General features: G+C 40.2%; 1 protein-coding gene across 1 annotated transcript in view; it reads right to left on the reverse strand.

Moving 5' to 3' along the window:
• MNAT1 (MNAT1 component of CDK activating kinase) overlaps positions 1-19835 on the reverse strand; it is a 115142-nt gene that overhangs the window by 59217 nt on the left and 36090 nt on the right. Inside the window, exons 4-6 of the mRNA XM_048947498.1 lie at positions 15001-15104; positions 11312-11452; positions 5701-5826 (exon numbers count right to left, since the gene is read on the reverse strand). Of these exons, the coding sequence (XP_048803455.1) occupies positions 5701-5826; positions 11312-11452; positions 15001-15104 (371 nt within the window). The remainder of the gene's footprint in view (positions 1-5700; positions 5827-11311; positions 11453-15000; positions 15105-19835) is intronic.

Genomic DNA, 19835 nt, shown 5'->3' on the forward strand with positions numbered 1-19835 from the left:
ATGAAAAGATAAATATTCCACCCAGCTGCAGAAAAAGCCATGCATGGCACAAGCCTGATGAAGATTAAAAAGAAAATACCAATTAAACTCAGATCTCAAAGAAATCAGTTCCATCTGAAGTGTTCCAGCCAGAAGATCAACAGCTGAACTAACAGCAAAGGAAGGAAAACGGCTGGATTTTATTTTATTTTAAACTTTAGGCAAATTCTAACAGCGCCAATAATAAATGTATAATAAAGCCCAACAAAACAACAAACAAAAACCCAAAACAAAACAGAGCAGTAAAAATTGGGAAAGCAAGACCAGGAGGCTGAAACAGTTCCCTGCCACACAGATGGGATGGCAAAGCTGGAGAACAGCCACAGCCTAAACAGAAGTGCTGCACTCACTTCACTTACCTCAGAGTCCCTGGCATTTGTCTAAGCAGCTTTGAAAGAGCACAACTTATTAAAAAGGTATTTTGAGAGACTTTTTTTGTGTTTGGAACAGGATTTTGGATAATTGCTCCATGAGCTATAAAAGAAACAGACTGAAAAGCAGGAGCCGCTGCTGAACAGTTGTTTGCACAGGAAGCAATATTGTAGGAAAAGGCAATAATGAAGAACAGTTAATTTGACCTGAGCTGATGAGGTCAACGTTTTAAAAGAAATAGCTCCACATAATGTAAAATAAGAATGCTATTTCCCATTAGAATAATACAGCAAGTGTAACGCCACAAGAAATCCATTCCTTAGCACATGTTATGCTCAGTTTAGTAGTAACATGCATTCCTGAGGTGTCCTAGACATCCTGTGTCTGACAAAGATTCATTTCACTGAAATACTGATTTGACTGCTGCCTCCTGCGAGCTCTGACTGCTCCAGCCTGCACACTGCTCTCATGGCTTCCAGTTACAAACAGCCTGAAACTACGGCGACTGGAATAAAACCCTGATAACATTCAGACACTAAGTTAAATGCGACGTCGCCGCTGTGATTTGGACAGTAAAGGAGCCGAAGCAGATATTTCACTCTTAATTTGCTGCCATTCAGAGGTGCTGTTGACAGGAGATGGAGCCCGGCTCAGCGGAAGAGACACTAGGTCAGGAATTCAGTAGGGCTGGATCCTATTCCTCCTTCCGCCCTGCTCTGTTGTCTAATCCTGGGCGAGCACATCGCCTCCGGGCATCTGCTTCCCTCCCTCCCCAACACTTCTATTTGAACTGCAAATTCATAATGACCATCTCGGTGATGACGAAGCATGTATGCTGCACCAATGCTTCTATTAATAAATCCTCCCACTGCCATTAAGTATTAAAACAGAAATCCTGAGAGAAATTGAATGATCAGTGAGATGTTATATTCCTTTTGAGTTATTTGGATACGAAATGCAGAGGAAAGCTTTCTCAATGGTAAGCAGGCCAGAGGACACCCACACTCGTCTATATACTTGGACAATGCAGTTAGAGGAAGCTGAGTTTTTAACTACGTGAATTTACTTCAAGAATACTATCACTGGAGGCTAAGCACCCCCAGGGACCTGGGAAAGGGAGCAAAGACACTGTAAAACAAAAAGCAACAGAAAAGGAAGAAGACACGCAGCCTGAAATGGGCTTAAGATGGTCTGCACTCAGGCCACTCTAAGGGATTCATTTGGACTTACTACAGACACATAAATAGCTGGGTCCCAGGCTCAGAGGTTTGCACATTCCCAGTTCATGATGAATTAAAGAGGAGCTGAATATCTCTACACTTTTATGTGTTTTTAACCCCAGATGTACTGTAAAGCATGTAACTACAAGCACCAAAAGGCTCCCACAGTCCTGTAAACACTAGATTCACAAAAAAAACACTAGAATTACTGTAGTATAATGGATTCCTGCTTACATTCGTACATTGCCATTAACATACAATGCATAAGAGCACCTCTCCCACTTTAAAAACTAGTTAAAGCCATCCTCCCAACCAGAAATGGTCACTATATACACCAAGAAATGGAAGAACAGTTCTGTTCCCAGTCATGACATCTGTTTTGCACACCCTGGTAAGCCCTAGAAACAGTATTCATTTCTAGTAACCACTGCTCTTCTTCGGTCTGGTACTAAAATCTGAAGTGCATGCATTGGTAAGCAATATTTTCAGCATTACTGCACTAAGTATAATTGTCATAATTTCTCTTGCAGCTTCTACTGATGAGATTAGATATAATGAGACTAATATTTTACATATTCAAATATGCTAAAATCCTGTTCCTTATTATGATAAGTGTGATGAGCAGAAAACTCTGAAGAGCCTCTATCCCCACTTGGGGAGGCCAAATCACACTGACTGACAGCTTCAAGCATGGAAGATACAACGTACTGAAATTAATTTAAAATATTAATGAGATCCATTAGAATGCAAATAAAAAAGTAAAGCAACTCCTGCCTGAAAGGAGCAAAACAACAGTTTAATAAAATGAAAAATGAAGATGGAAACTCTAGCCCCTGATCTAATCGTCTTTCTCGTGCTATAGGGGATGCTCTTGCTCAGCTTACCAGGGACAGCCATTCCCTCCCTCTTGTAAGCACAGGAACTCCACAGAACTTATATGACACCTTAAATGAGCCAACTTCCTTGAGCTCAGCCCAAGAGACTAGAATGGGCATGCCTCTTAATTCACGAAGCAAGAAACTCGTCCAATTATCAGTCAGGCTGATGAGCACCACTGACCATGACCATCCCAGGAAAAACACTCATGTTAAAGCTGAAAAAGAAAAATGCACTGCCACAACTGGCGTGTTTGTAAAGCCTTTGTGTAAATAGAAGTTCCAGATCTGCCAGCATCTCAGCCAGCTTTACTCGGGTTCCCTTCCTTTGAACAAAATTAAAGACAACATCCACTAGAAAAGGTCAGCTGGGGAAAAATAAAGGGATGAATGCACATCTGCATGGTGCAAGAACCTTTAATGGTGGGCCCAGAATAGAATTTTTGAAAGCAGGCAGATTGTGTACAGTAGGATTTCAGAAAAATAAAATCAACCTGGAACACATTATGTATCTTAGGTGAGTCTCAAGGTAGAATGTCATCCAGTGCTGTCACTACATCATCGGCTGCACCAAATCACAATCAACTACTGCTTTTTACAAAATGAACTCATTCTGAGCCGAAAAACATGCATTTGACAACAGTAACTTTCCAAGAGGCATCCTTGTCCTGATCTGAAAACATCAAGAACTAGAGATTTCGTCACATTCGTCACAGTCAATTTTAACATGAGACCAATTAACCACTGGAACACTGTGAACTCTGAGGTCTATTTGTTCCTCCAGTTTCTATTAAGCTCCTATTTGTTTAACTAAGGTTACCAGTTCTTGCTACACTAGCTGCTGTGCTGTTCAGACCTGGCTTTTTCTGCAGCGAGGAGGTGCTTATTGCACACTGAGTCACAGCATAACCTTCTCATGAACTACAGGCAGAACTCAGCACAAAGCATAACCTAACCACCTTTGAATGACCCTTCTTGCTTTCAAAACTGTCAGCAGAATGCTTCAGTGTATGAGTCTTCCCAACACTGCATCCAGGAGAAGTCCCTTCATATTTTATTGCAGTACTATTTATACACCCAAGGTTCACGTGCACTGCTGTGGTTGAGGGTCAGATTCATTTGTACGGTTAGTTAAACTTCCAAGCCCTCTTCACAGGGCCCAATATTTATTCTTCTATTTATAATTTTGCATTTAGCCATATTAAGACACAGGTCATTCAGAGGAGGCCATCTTGCCAAAACTGCCCTGGAAATTGCCAACTTGCATGTCACCCACAGAAATCCAGCATCTGCTTCCCAGCAGTGCACGATGTCCTTGCAGAACACCCCTTCCAGAAATATTCCCATTCTGTGGTAACCAACAGCTACAACAGGCATCACAAGTAGCCAGAGAATTCATTTACCATGCGGGGTATCAATATTCTTTTTGTCCAATGCCATTTCTATGAACTTCTAAGTAATGTTGTTACATAATTCAATCAGGCATCCTACAAATATGGAGATAGGCAACTTTCTCAAGGTAGCCTGTAATTTTAATCAGTATGAAATTAATTTTGTTTGATGGCATCCATTTTCCACAGAACACGAGGCACTAACTTCAAATATCCTCACCTTTCACTTTTATTTTAATCTTTAACTGTACTTACACTTTTTTTAATATATATCTAAGATCAACCAGGGTGGAGGGTTTTGTTCATTCATCGGAAACCGAACAAATAAAATCAGTCACCTAATCACACTTCCTGAATACAGACAGAACAACAATCAGTTACCAGGAGTATCCCTTCTTACTGCAAATAGCAAGATTTAAGAGTCACAATGTTAGAAATCTCCTCATCCAAGTCCTTTCCCATTTTTGAACGAAGTTTACTTAGGGCTGCAGATTTGAAACGTCTGCAATTGCTTAATACTACTTAAAATCCATCTACAAATAAATTGCAAAGTACTTCCATTGTCCTCATCATGTAGTTAAGCTAATGGAAGCTTAACTTAGCTCTCTAAGCAAAGTTGGAAATACAGACAGCATAAAAAAAGTCTGAAAATATGTTCTAACAGCAAGTACAGGAATTCCAGTGGAATATTTTGTAACCAGAATCCACAAACACTTTTGTCTACCAGCTTTTCTACACACAGAAAATATCCCACAAAAATGACCTGTCTACCCCCAAGGTCTTAGACTGTAAGAAGAAAAAGGAAGAAGACAGAGCTTTGTACTACAGAAATGCAAAAGAACAATGTGCAAGAGCTGACACTGCTCTTAGCAAAGTAAGCTGCAAATGCTATTGCAGTGCAAACTCTTTGGGGGAAACAGACAACGAACATAGCCCAGATATCCTTGACAAATCCAAACTGACAAACTGATTAATTGATGGGAGAGTAGTTTGCAAGGCTTACTTTTTGCTTTCCTTACTTTCTGGTTTGCCAGGAGGGTAGGGAGTGTTGGTTATTTTCAAGACATCATTTAGCATTATCAACTCTAAAAAACAAAGACTAAGAGAAGAGCAGGAATTTTTTAAAAAGCAGGAAATCAGTCAGGTACAAAAGAGATCAACAACTCGTACTCCATCTACACCCTCCTCTGTCCCAAAAACTAGGTTTATCTATCTTACATTTCTATGCACCACTAGATGCAGACTTTGCACCACGTTGAGACATAAATGCAGGAATGACGACAGATCTTTAGCTGTCACTACAGTAGTAACACTTGAAAAAATACTTGCTGCTTCCTGAATTCCAGTAGCAATGAAAACCACTCAGCATCATTTTCAGTGTTGCCTATCCACTTTCACTGATTATTTCAGTGCTCAGAGCAAACTTGGAGAGTGCAGTCTTTTAAATTTCAACTTCCAAAATTGTTACACAAATGAGAGACAATGTAATTCAACATACAGCACAGCACTGCATGTAATTCAACATACAGCACAGCACTGCTGAGGGTAAGGTATAGCTTGTTTTTAGACAACCATGCAATGAAAAGGTTTTGTATATTCCAAGAAGCTGAATAATGAAATATGCAGGCTGTTCTTTCCCAATTACATAAATAGAGATTCAATTATTCAATACAACATGCTATTCTGGTTAAAATAACCTTAAATTTCAAATCAGGAAATATGGTGCCTTTTGAAAGACGTTTAAAAAAAACGAACACAAGCATTTTGAAAGAATGCTTGAAAACAGTAAAAGAAGAAACTTACCATTTTGATGCCAGTGGAAAATGTGACTGGTTTGACAGGTTTGGGTTTTTCCAGTTGCATTTCTAGCTGAGTAGATCTGTCTTTATGCTGGGCCAAAAGCAGCGAAGCAGGAAGACTGGAGCTCTCCTGTAAGCATAAGAATAAACATCTGAATACTGAACCAGAGAAATACTAATTAATGCTGCATCCACTTCAAAACTGCAAGCTGTATCTGAAAGGGCATCCTTAGCAGAGCAGTGTAATGCTAAATATCCTCTATACAAAGGAAGAGTTTTCAGAAAGAAAAAGCTGCAGTAACACCATAAATCAGAGTAACCTGCAAATAATGATTTTTATAGAATCCACATTAAAGACAATGTAACAGGCTCCTTACTCCAACCAGCCAAGGTGACCGTATTTATTACAATTAAAAAGTAAAAATAAAAGCTTAATCAGAGAAGGAATAATACAAAGCAGTAGAACTTGGATCAGATGTTTATCTAAGACACATTCTTTCTACCAATGAACTCAGACCAGTTTGAAATTGTTTCCCATTAGATTTCACCTGAGGCCGTTTGGAAATGATCCTTGCTCTGCTTTGCACAATGGCACTATTGTAAGTGCAACCAACAGCATATTTATTTTCTCCTTCACCAACTTATTTTTAGGGAAGCCAGCCAATTTTTTTTTAAATATATAAAAGTAATAAAACGAATAGTTAAGCAAATTAGCTACTAAAGCTCTCGTGTAGGCTACAACAGAATGATTATTAACATACATCTATGTACTACATTATGGAGAGAGTCAGAAATTATTGACCAATTTTCTAATCAACTAATGTGACTATCCACATGCACACCGAGTTCCCCTGGGCTCCCAAGCTAGAACAGAAGTGAAGCTGAAAGCAGCGAAGAAGTTCAGAATAGATTATGCCCAGAGTTCTGCAGGGTACCATTTTTCACACAACACTCAAACCAAGCAAACATTGAACCGTGAACCATGCTGCAGCAGACTGGATGGTGATTTTCATTTCTATTTTAGAACAGTTCAGAGGAAGAAGTTGGAAGCTTTTTAAAGCTGCACGATGCCTTGCTGTCCACAGTAGCCTGAAGAAACCTCTACAAGTGCTCATGAAGAAAGGTTGTGTTTTACACCTATTATTCCCCCATCACTCTCCCTCCTCTTTCTTCTCGTTTCTTACACTCACTTCATCTCATAACAAGGTAGCAACTGCTAAAAGCAGAAAAATCTCACAGGAAATCGGCTCCAGAATGGCAAACATCAGACACGGAACCTTCCTGATATTTCAGCAGTTCCCAAGGTGGAAGAGGTTTAAAAATCTAAGTTGTAACGATGAGATTCTTGCACAGCTGGGAGAAAATCTGTACCACAGGAGTTTCAGCTGACAGTCCACATCTCCAAAGCATTTCACACACCCACAGCCATCCTGCAGACACCGGGAGCTGCTGGATCTCACAAGGATTGTCGATTCTTCTCATCTCCAGATTTAACACTGCAGGGTACTCTAGCTCATCTGACCACATCGTGTTCCTTAAACATTCACTGCATTTCTGGCACAATAAGGGAAGCCAATTTTTATACCAACTTCATAACAGCTCCACATCAGCGCAATGGTTGGTAACCAGATTACACAACTGTGGGAAATCACCACAGTGCCAGCAAGCCACCACATTCGTGATTGTTTGTCCTTCCTAACGTGCACACAGTCCTCCTGTTAACTATTAACACCGAAATACAAATCAAAGATCCAATCCTGTAAGCACTTATTCACACCAGCAATTTTCTGTATGGGGAAAAAAAAAAAAACCAACCATGTAAGCTACTTACATGTAAAAATTTCTGAAATATGTTTAAAGAAGCCTGAGGCTCTGGCAAAAGGTGGATGCTTGACATCTTTAAGACACCTTGACCTCTGTGTGATTCCAAACTACTGCATGGCCCAGGGGGAAGACGCCTGTTTGCCAAGTGCTGCAGTGCCATTCTGCTCCTACCTGTGGAGTGCAGGCTCTTGAAGAGCTAAGTGTAAGTCCCACATCACAGAAGACATCTAAGGGCTGTTCTGTAAACCTCTGTATACAGATGAGTTTATACAGTAAATAAAGGAAGTGCTTTAATATTTTATTAAACTCTGATTGCCCAAGTTTAGAGGCTTTAAAAGAGGGGAGAAAAAAAACTTAACCACACATCTCTTCTAATAAAAATGTAAAATACATTTGAGACTACAAGCCTAAATTACAACGAGGTGCCGTGCTTTTCAAGTGGGAGGTTTTATGGCAAAAGAGGTCACTTGTAATGAAGGTTATATAAAATCTGCTTCACTGAGTAGTGGGAGGCAAAATGGGCAACAGGTAACAGAGCAGGATTGGGAGCTGAAGCACGAGACTGTTCTTCTAGCAGCATGCAGAGCATGAGCCACACAAAACCTGATCCTCCTTGCACCAAACCATGCCAGCCTTCCTCCCTCTGCTCCCAGAGAGACCAAGCTCTCGAAGGCTCGGCCTCAAGGCCAGACCTTTCTGCAAGACCTGAGCAACCCAGAACCCAGAGCCTGCTGCTCAACATTTTAAATACCAAGCATTTCTGTGCCTATCTAAATTATAAGCTCTTTGAAAACAGGACAGTATACTTGTATGCAAAATTCTCCTGTTGAAAGTGCATGGGGCACGCTCACTTCAGGTGCTTTTCTCTTATAAGCCCAAAACCTCTCCGTCACTCAAAACAGAGGGAAGAGAGCACCTGCTGCACAAGAAATATGCCTTAAGTGTTCTCTGAACATCCAGTATGGCAGGGAAAAAAACTGGGAAGAAGAAAAAAAAAATCACCAAGAGCCAGGTCACATGGCTGCAGGTCCCAAACACCAGGTGATACGTTCAGAATAGAGCATCTGAAATCATAGGGTGAACGCTGGCAATTCCCACCTCCCTCCACTCACAGCCCTGCCAAGCCAGCATTTCTGCCATTGATATCATGGTACCACTGCAGACAGAGCTTAATCCTACTGGTTTTGGTACAGTACCATCCAACACCACAGATCTTTTCTTTTAATTTAATTCCTTACATTGCTCCTGCTTTTGCCGCATTTCTCAGCGCAGCACACATTTCAATTTTAAGCATGATCAGATTCATTTTCAGATATGTAGCACAGCATTAGATGGATTTAAGAGACCATAGGAAATGTTTATTTGTTTAACAACTGCTGGTTTTCCAGAGACTTTATAAGTCATTGTACAAACACCTTAATGCTGGTTTTATAAACCTTTAGTATTACAAAATAAGTTTTGATCCAAATTTGAGTTGACAGTGCCCCCTTCACAGAGACAGAACCTAACTTTAAACAACTTAAAGTTGCCCAGTTTCCCTCGTCAGCCTTTAAAATCACCTTTCTGTTATTTTTAGAATATTAAGATGTATTTTAATAGCAGTACATATGCAATCACAGTTAAAACTACCTATTTGGGTCATGTTTTAAGGATTATTTATAACCGTTCTTACCTCAAGCCATCTGGTGAAGTACGTTTCCAGTAAAACCAACTGCAGTGTAAAAGAACAACACTAGTCTCTAGTAAATTAAGGCTTCATTTTAGAGCAGGATTGAACTAAGTCAGAAACCAGTTCAAAATCCCTTTTCTGAGACAATAAATTTGAGTTTGCAGTGCAGTTTTTATGAATTGATCCATTGCTCAAACTGTTCCCAATCATGGGAATTGTAAGCACTTATACCTTGAAAGTGAAAAGAGCCTACTGGATGCAAAGTCACAGGCTTGAAGGATTCTCAGGGAGCCTTTCTGCTCATCTCTGCTCCATACTATAAACAATGAAATAACAGCTCCTTTAAACAAACCAGGGAAAGGTTTCCACAGCCCCTGGCTTTGAAAACAATAGCTCTTCAGGAGAGCTCCCACAACCCCTGAATTGCACACTGACGCTCTCTCTTCGTGCCCCGGCTCAAAGAAGAATTCTCTTTTTCCTGGAAAATCAGGGAAGTGTTTCCCTCTTAAATAAAAATCAAGAGTACAAAGCAGGAATTAATGTTATACTCACATAAGATACTGAAATGAGACAAATTCTGAATTAAAATCTGCCAAGAAGCTTTAAACCACACATGGACATAACTGCATACTTTGTAAGTACATGCATACGTACTTATTTCTTCTGTAATGTTATACACAGACTGTTTTCAGGAGTGATAGAAGGTGTGAATGTTTGTGCAGGGGTTGTCAACACATATATAGGAAAAAAAACTGAGAAGTGAATCTTGATTAAAGAGCTTCTCTATGGCCAAATTTCAAATACAGAAAGATGGCAAAGTAAGCCAAAAACAAGATTAAGACCATTTCTAGAAGGAGTTAAGTTTCTCTTCAGAAGCCTATACACCCCTCAAATGAATCCAATGTTTGTTCACATCAGAAGAAGCATCTCATGCACAGAATGCCCACCATAAGAGAACATGACAGGTTCAGAGCAAGAAAACTTCTAGTAGCTGTTCAGGAAGCTGCTAAGCCTCAAGTCTTCTTTCCAAGCTTCCCTGTGAGAAACTCTCTCCTTGAAACCTGGGAAAGCATTCCAGGACTAGCCCTGCCTTTATGCCCTTCACTGGGCACTCAGTCCACTGCTGAGCAGAAGACAGTGAATGAAAAGGTCTTTACGCTGATCCAACACAGAGATTCCTGTGTGATCCATACCCAGCCTATTACTTAGTTGCTCTGACTCAAAATGGGTTGACCAATGCTCAATTAAGTCACAAAAATACTGTTACCTGCTCTTCATTTTTCTACTGCAGAAGTACTGAGCTCATAAAGTCGCTCCTGATTACTGCTTTGCTTCAGCATACCAGACTGTCAGCCACAGATATTCATGACTGCTTAACAAACAGTGACAAGATTTCATGTTATGATTGAACCAACTTATGTAGCTCCTCTCTTCCTCTCTGCAAATTGCCTGATCAGACATACACCACAGCAGAAGCAATTATCATCAGCTGAAGGAAACAGAAGTAGGCAATTGCACAGGCTACACCATAGCAAAACTCATTCATCATACATCAGCTTTGACATGGAGTAGTGACTGCATCAGCTATCTAAGTGAAAACCTGCATCTTGTGGCTCTCACATTGTCAAGCTGAATGGAAGTCCACACTTTTATGCTCTCTTTTCTTCACATATACAGTGCAGTATCAACTGTTAAGGAAACTGATACAGTGGCTACATTCACTAAGGACATTTCTGAAATAAAAACCTTCTAAATTTGAAGGAGGCTTATTTGGATCTTATCAAGAATCAATTTGGCACTGAAATATCCAAGAACGCTCGCCCTATAATTCCTGAGCAGCATTGGAAATTCTGGACAAATGTGTCCATTCAGTCTATGAGCTAGTTGTGATATCTCAGAAGCATCCTCCCCCACTAGCCCTTGGCTTACCAAAACTGTTCAGAGTTCTTTCTAGCATTGCAGTAAGTGGAAGGAGACAGAAGAGTAGTATAAATCATGCAAGACAGGAAAACAGAAAGGGGCAGCTCGGTTAATTCCACAGTGAACTGAAAGATATGTATATAAACCCATGTGGTATTTGCTCTGGTACAGAGCATTCAAAGCCTCCAGCTTCGTTACTCACCAGTTCATCCAAGAGTGCTTGTTTATTCTTCCTTTTCATCATCTGTTGTAGCTGTTCCTCTTTCTGTTCAAGCAGTCGCCTTTGTTCATTCTCCTGTCGTTCCACCTCTAAAGCTTCCTCCAACTCTTCCTGCTCCCGGGTCTGAAATGGAAACATGAGAAACTGACTCTCAGCAATCTTCATCCTTGCATGGACTGAGATCTCTTACAACTTTTCTGCCTATCAGAGGACATAGGGCAGACCAAGCAATGGAAAAGCAGCCAAATTTTACCTTTTAATGCTCATTATGGATGATGATTCCTACCCTTCTCCTGCTGCCTGATGACAGATTTTCACCTTGCTGCTGCAGAAAAAGTACCCATCCAGATTTTGGCTCTAAATGATAGAGAATGACAATGGCTTTTCCTTTGATCTTAGCAGTAAAATGAAGGCATCCCTCTTTGCTCCCCCACACTCTACTTCTCAAGAGATGTAAGAAAGTGACAGAAAATATAATTTCACAAAACTTTTCCTCATCGCCCTTTTCTAGATCAGCTGCATCTTGTGTGCAAAATTCTGTTTATCAGTGGCATAGAAGAAGTGTATGAACTAGAACATATTTATGAATGAACATCTTACAGGTATAGAGATAAGTGAGGTATTTTTCCTATGACTTGAATAATACTTGTGTGTATTATTCATGTATTATTAGGTGTATAACAGAAACAGCTCACTAGGACAAAGATGACTGCGTTTTTGTTTCAGGATTAACTTCTAAAGATGAAAAAGGCTTTTTAAAACTGCTGAGTTAACTGTATTTAAAACTCACAGTGGAACTAAAAAGAAGAGGGCTGAAAAAGTGACAACCACTGAAAGGGGAAAAAAAAAAAGATTCAAGGTGAACAATGTTATACAGAAGAGAGAATCAAAAGAATGCCGATCGGAGAAAAGATGGTATAGAGCAATTACATACAGAAAACATCTTCCCAAATCTTCCTTCCACAAAATAATGAACCAAAGGAAGATCCAAAATAAATGCAGAGAGTACTAAAATCATATAAAGTTTAAATGGTCAATTAACCCACTGAAAGGGTTTAAGCAGAACATTACTGCAGCTAAGAGCTTAGAAAAATCTGTTCTGTAACACAACCCGAAGTCGTATCACAAAGCACAGTGGTGTGACAAAGGCCACAATATGCTCACAAACATCCTGTTAGCAGGAAGATCAGGCTGCTGGGTCCCAGATGGGCCCAGTTACTCCCTGTTGCAAGAGCTGACAAGATCTCAGTGCTTGCCACTGAGTCAATGGATGACGCCTTCATTCTACAAGTAGCAGCGACACTGGTGAACAGAAGGTCAACAAGATGCCTTCTCTTCACGTTCAATGAAAGGAAATAAACAATAAATAATAAAAAATCCTCCCATTGCTAACTGAGCCTCCCATTGCTTATTTCAAAGAAGTAATACGTCTAGTTAGTTCAGTCAACAGAACTAAGAGCTCAGGGTCTATAAACACTCCAAGCCTCTTCTATGTTTATGCATAAAAACTGCCTGGACTTTGTAACGAAACAAAAGCAAAATTGTAAGAAAGTGCTGACAGATCTGAAAAACCAGCCGAGAATAATCAGAGCCAGGAATAAGTAAACTAATATACAAACCTAAACTGGATCGGGCTACAGCAATAACAGAAGAACAAGTCAGATAAAATTCTTTCTGAAAGGAAGACCAAACAAAATAATAATAACAAGAGAGCTCGACAGGCAGCAAGGGTTGTGTCAAGCTTAAAGTTAGTCTGGACACAGTTCCATGACCTGAAGAAGTAAAGATGATCACAGTGAAGGCCTCGGGCAAAGTCAAAACAAAAGAAGAGAAAATATGATGTGCTACTTGATCACTACTGATTTTGAATTTCTTGTATGACAGTGCTACAAGAAAAAAACAACCTTAGGATCACTCATGTCAACACATTTTCAGTAGAGAGGAGAAAAACTGCTGAGGTCTCGGGTCCAATATAGCTTTCAACTTTGGTCCTTTCTGCCTGCCAAACAAAAATACAAACTGGAACAGGATAAGGGTTAAAATAAATAAGTAAATAAAATAACATGTATCAAGTGTGATGGAAAATATCAATGTTTCCTCAGAAGCAAAACAGGACAGTGGACACTTATTTGTCAGTCCAGCAACTAAGGGACAAAAACTGACCATAAGAAGTTCAGGCTTGAAGTTACAACATCTTTTCCCATTCAAGGAGAAAAGGCATTCTAAATTCTGATATGAAGAGCTAGAGGAAAAAAAAAAAAAAGTATCTTTTCAGCTTTCAGGAGAGGGGTAAATTAATGGGCAAGATTGTGCATTTTTGTAATAGCAATTGTGTGAAGTCTATTATTTAGTTTCAATTGTTCAAAAATAAAAGAATCCAGACTTACAGGAGACCTGCAGACATGCAGACTTGCCCAGCTTCCACAAAACAGCCTCTAGCACAGCAAGTCCACTCGTTAGAGGATACAGAAGACCCAGAGGGTTGAGGTGTGTACAGAGTATTACTGTGCTGCTTGATGTGATCACACTGCTAGCACACAGGCTGTCTGCAAGTCAAGTACACAAAGGGGAAATGGGCAGCAGGTAAAGCACACTATTCTTATGGCAACGCTAGAGGTTGTGCCTGCATTGTAAAATAAGAGCCAAATATTTGCAAGGTCTCTTCCAGCTCTGAAGCAGAGGGTATCGCACAGTGTCACACACAGGATAACAGATCAGAGAGATGGTCCCCTAGGGACATTTCCTTGCCTTTAGGAGGAAGAGGTTCAAACAAACATTTTTCAGATTCCAGTCTCCTCCTGTGAAATCCTAGTGCTAAAGAAATCGCTGGGAGTTTTGCCACAGACTTCAGGGGAGTGAGGATTTCACCCCTACTGATCTGAAAGCCAGTCCTTAGTGCGACTGGAATACAAACACAAAACCTTGTTAAGTCACACTCTGGGCAGACATTTTCCTTCAAGAACCAATAAAAATGTGTATTTTTATACTGAACAAGTACTTAACAGATTGAACTTTTCTTACAGAAGGAAATGTTTGAAAGTTTATTTTTAAAGAACAAAATGATATCTGAGCCATATTTTAGCAAATGCATCTTCAAAGAACTGTGTGTTCTGCATATAGATCATATATACAGTGCTCCCGATGTTACTGTTATCAGCTCTCAAACAAAAGTTTAAATGTTTGTTTCAACATCTTTCATTTTAAATTTTGCATAAGCCAGACCTGTGCTTTCCTTCAGTTTAACAGTTCTCTCTTGGGAGCTTCATAATGTCTGCATCTGGATTCCTTTTAGCATTCAGATGAGAAAGGAGCGATTGTCCTAGCTTAGGAATGAAGTTGGTCTCTCCTGGATATTGTCCAATGAGACTGCCAGCACAATGTAGTGGTGATGTATTAAATGCAGACTTCACTGCCTGTCCCTCTTTTTAAATGCCTTCCAAAATGAAAGATAATTGCATTTCAACTATCAATTTCATCTCTTCAAGCAGCACTGAGTATCATTATCACAGAATATTAGCATATTGCAGTTTTTGAATACAAAGTGAAGTATGCATAGTGCCTTCAGTTTTGGCTTGCTTTTAAGATATTTTAGAAAGTATGCCACTTTGAAAATCCTTTAATTCTTCTGCTAATGAATAAGAATTGTAAGGGAGAAGAGAAGTTAAACTAACCAGTTTTATCTTGTTTTTCTGAATGACTTCTTTGTTATCCTTCTGGTACAGTTCCATTTTCCTTTTAGTGTTCTCCAAATCCACATTGTTAGTCAAGTTAAACACTGCATAAATATTGGAAAGACATAAAGTAAAAGTATTAGGTCAGCATGCATTTCTATCACAAGGAAATACTATTCTTATTCACTCCATCACTTCCAGCAACAAACACAAACATCACAATAATAGAATTTAGAAATGCCTTGTAGAGCAAGACGCAGCTTGCTAAATCCCTGCAAAATGATACTGTTTCAATGCCTCTTGATCGTGACAGGCTAGATCTCACATAATTATGAGCAAACAGAGTTGGCCAGCAAGCTCCACAGTTTTGCAGAACATTCCTAACTATCTACATACAGCATGGAATACACCTCAAGAATTGATTGGTTTCTACAATCAACAGCTTAAAAGATGGTTTGGATGACCAGTAACTCAATACGGTGCCTGAGTCTTACACCTCTAGGTCACTAGTTCAATTGTGGGCAAAGTGAATTCCAACAGAAAGCCATTATCACTGGGAAGTCGCCCAGTGTTCGATATCAAGAGTGGATCACATCCACAGTCCTAAAGCTTGTGAAGACCACAAATGTACAGCAATCTTCCCAAAGATCTCTAAGAGCTTTGTAACACATCTACTGTAAGCTTACAAGAGCAGCAGAGAAATTCACACAGCCAGTGACGAATCCCTTCCAAGAGAATAGCAGCACAGCAATTGCACAACCAGCAAGGGAAGGAGCTGCAGTGAAAATGCCAGCAACAGGAACTGGAAGATTTTTATTTGGTTCTCTGTTCCTAGTCTTTTTAAGTGACTAGAGCTAACTGAACCCTGTGCATGGGTACCACTGCAAAATCATTTGTGTAAACAAGACTGAGAGAAATAGAAGGCGAAAGAACGATATCTGTGTTGCTCCCCATCAGAACAGCACACATCTCAGTTTGGTAAAGATTAACATCCCTTACTCTTTTCTTCTCTTCACAGGTAATGTGGCAGAAATTAACTTTCAGGAGGGCTCTAGATAAGGCAAACCACCCACAACCTAGATTGGCAAGACCGTTGAGAGCAATCAGAGAAACAGAAAAATGAAATTTCGGTTAGATTTTATGAGGAGATTCTTTACTCAGAGGGCAGTAAGGCATTGCTGCCCAGAGAAGCAGTCTCTTCCTGGACACCCCATTCCTGGAGGTGCCCAAGGCCAGGCTGGATGGGCCCTGGGCAGCCTGAGCTGATGGGTGGCAACTAGCCCACAGCGTGGAGTTGGAACCTCCTGGACTTTAAGTTCCCTTCCAACCTCATCAGTCTGTGATTCTATAAAATCAAAGCAATAGATCAATTAATGGGGATAGACGGGGGAGATCTGCAGCGTAAGAGTCACTGGCTACTGTTGGACTTACCCAGCAGCACAGACTACACTTCTCCCAGGCACAGGAGTTGCCTCTCCCCCTGTTCTGACTGCAGGATTCCGGGTGCTCCATGGTGTCTGCAAAACCTTCCAGTAACCTGAACTGTGTCAGTACAGGCAATGGACAAGTGCCAGAGATGGTGTAAGGGAAGTAATAGAAATGTAAGAACACTCTCTTTCCAGGAGTACAGAACTAGCACTTTACTTCTATCAGAAGCATTCAGTCTTTCCTTGAACCACAGCAAAAAGGGCTAGGCAGGATATAGCTGAAGAAATTCACAGCCTTAAGCAAACAAACAAAATGCTGCGTTTATTATTTTTTCCCCTTTTCTAAATAATAAGCACTATCAGGAGGACCGACATTTCAATTCAGTCTGGCTCCTGATAAGCAGCAGAACTCTTGCAGCCCTGCCCCAGCCTCCTCACTTCAGGAGGGATCTGAGAAGCAGGCTGGTTTTGTGGGCTAAGCATTTGATTGGGAATCAAAACCTGGGTTCAATTTCCAGCTTTGCTGCTGTTCCAGGGCAGATCACTTGACCTCTACACTGGAGGTCTCCCATATATGAGAACCATTAGCAGGAGGATAAAGCTTCCTTTCTCCTGGATACATTCTGCTGTTTCTCCTTACTCCAGCTCCATGTAGCACCTATCTCAGGGTCTTGATCTCACCTCAAGTGGAGCCCTGGACATTACCACAAACCAACACATCGCTCTGAGAGCTCTTTGACTTTCTAAGTTCAGCTTCTTGGGTTTTGGAAGCAAATTACTAATTTCAGTGTATTTTTCCCCACTCCAAAAGGGTTATAAGAACATTTCCAGTTTCTTATTGCAATTACATACTGCTTTCCAGACCTGGCAGCATTTCCTTAATAAAACACAGTATTTCAGTTTAAGCTTTTATTATTTGAGGGAAGATTTGACCTCCGGTTTCTAGTCTACAGTCCCCAGCTGACAAGCAGCTTCACATTTGAGTATTACAGCACAGAAGAACGGTCATGTGAAAATGCTGGCATTCTATCAGATCAAGGCTCTGCAATGACAGCAGCTGCATGGGGATGTCAGCACTTCCTACAACTTAAATCCACACACCAGCTCTGTAAACTTTTCAATGACGACACAAGAAAGAAATAGCACATGAGCCATGCTGTGCTAGCAGGATGCCCAGATGCCACCTTCAGGTGCAAGAGGAGGAACAAGATGAGATGCCAAAATGCCTCAGGCTCCTGAACATCTTGGTTGTTCCTCTAAAAATAATCCAGCAATAAGCAGATGACCTGGCTTTTGCAAGTATTGCTGCTTGAAACATTCAAGTGGGCTTTTTTTTCCTCAGTTATTAATGGATTCAACAATACACAATCTCAGTTTGTGAAACACCAAACATAAGATTTAAAACCCACATCAGGTAAGAAAGCAAATGTTAGACATATGCAGATCACTGCCTTTATTTATAACTACTTACAAAAGTGAGTAATCTTTATCCTTTCTATCACCTTATATCACCTTGCAGCAAAGTGCTGTGTTTATTTCTCCATCTGCCTCCCTGTGGTGGCTGGAAACCATGGGAAGAATTCTGTCTGCAACCAAATGTCCTCGCACTGATTCTTCTCTGCCTGTCTTCCTCTACTTTGTCACCTCAGGACATGGTAGGGCAGCAATCAGAAAGATTCATACCTCCTATACCCTCAAAAACCAGAGCAGATCTCTCCTACTAAACAGTGCCTTGCTGTCACTGAGGAAAAAACATCATCCTGGTCCCAGTCACCCTTAGCTATTGCTCCTCAACACCAAGGGGCCCTCATTTCAACACTTAACATACTGGAGATTTACGTTTTATTGCAGCAGTGTGAAGACCTGGTTGTGCCTAAACCGAGATCAGCATCAGCAGCTGCCCTTGAATTAATGAAAAGAATATCCTCCCTCCTACATAAACATCCTAGCAGCAAAACAAACTGAGCTCTCTGACACCGCTCAGTTATCAGTAACCAACCTGTCAGCCTAAATACTTTCCAACATATTTTCTAGTTTATTTTTCATGGGTTTCAAACATCTCTTCATCAATAACTACAGAATGCAGACCTGCCATTTTATCCCCATAATTACAATAGTCAGGTTCATTTTGGAAGGGGGACTGGGTCACGATTACTTCCTTCTCTTCTCCATGCCCCCACCACTATTTATCTGGCATTTAAAAACCAGCAAATATCAAATCAAAGAACACAGTAACTAATGCTCAGCATCTTACCTTCTACACATATAGGACTACACTGCATTGTTTGATTTGGTTTTATTTGTGTTTTGTCAGAAATTCATTTTTAAACTTAATTCTTCCAAATGTTCCTTTAAAAAAAAAAAGGACAACGAAAATTATAGAACTAGAACAGAAAGAGCTAAAAAAAACAAAACCCTGACTCACATGCTGTATCTCCCCTGAAAAATATTGGTGCAGGTCTGAATATGAGTGGCAAAGCAGATGGCTAGTTTGAAAAGGTTTCAAAGAGAAGACAGGCTTATTTTTGTCTGTGTTAAAATATAGCATAAGCTGATATAAGAGGTCTGAAACCCTTGAGGGAAAAGAAACAGAAGCTGTTTTGTATGCAACAATTATTTATCTGCTTATCCATCTCACACTGGTTCGTTTATAAATTGACTTGCCTTGAGACATCTGTTGAAGTACAACAGGAAGACTATTGTGTTTTCCTGAAACTTTTCATTCTATTTAGGTAAAATTCCTTCCTTTGGAAATTCAGCCTCTGCAGGAAGACTTTCACTGCTTTTTAAAAAGCAACATTTATTCCGCAGTTCTATAACAAATGGGAAAGTATTTTCTTGTTATAAAAGGAACTCAAGATTTGAGCCAAAGCTTTGGATTACATGGAACAGTAAGTTGTCCAGAGATGCAGCACTGTGTGTATGTCACTCCACTGCAGAACTTCAAATTCGATCCATCAAAATATCCTTGTTTTAAGTCTGAGATACTGAAAACTATCTGAGATTTCTCCTCCTAGAAGAGACACCAATATTACCACGTTAAAATATTTGTTATTCAAACTTTAGGCTCACTACCTCTCTGGTGAGACAGCAGGTGATTAGTTTAATGACCTACAAAGTCAGTTCCTATACTGATCCTTTTTCCCACATCCACAATCCTCTTAAAACCTTCACCTTCCATTCTCTGTACTTCCAGCTGAACCCAGCTAGTGGGAAAATGGCCACACATCCAACTCCTTTCTGAAGGAGGTATTTGTGGATTAAGGAAAATGTTAAGGTTTGCTGTAAAGAACATTCCTCCTCCCTACTACCAAGAACTCCTCCATTACCATCTTTGTAAATAACCAGCTAGAGACTGAGAATGGCAGAAGTGCTTTGGGCAGAGCACTCTAAGTAGAGTCATGACCA

This window comes from Lagopus muta, chromosome 6 (assembly GCF_023343835.1).
Source record: "Lagopus muta isolate bLagMut1 chromosome 6, bLagMut1 primary, whole genome shotgun sequence".
Lineage (NCBI taxonomy): Eukaryota > Metazoa > Chordata > Aves > Galliformes > Phasianidae > Lagopus > Lagopus muta.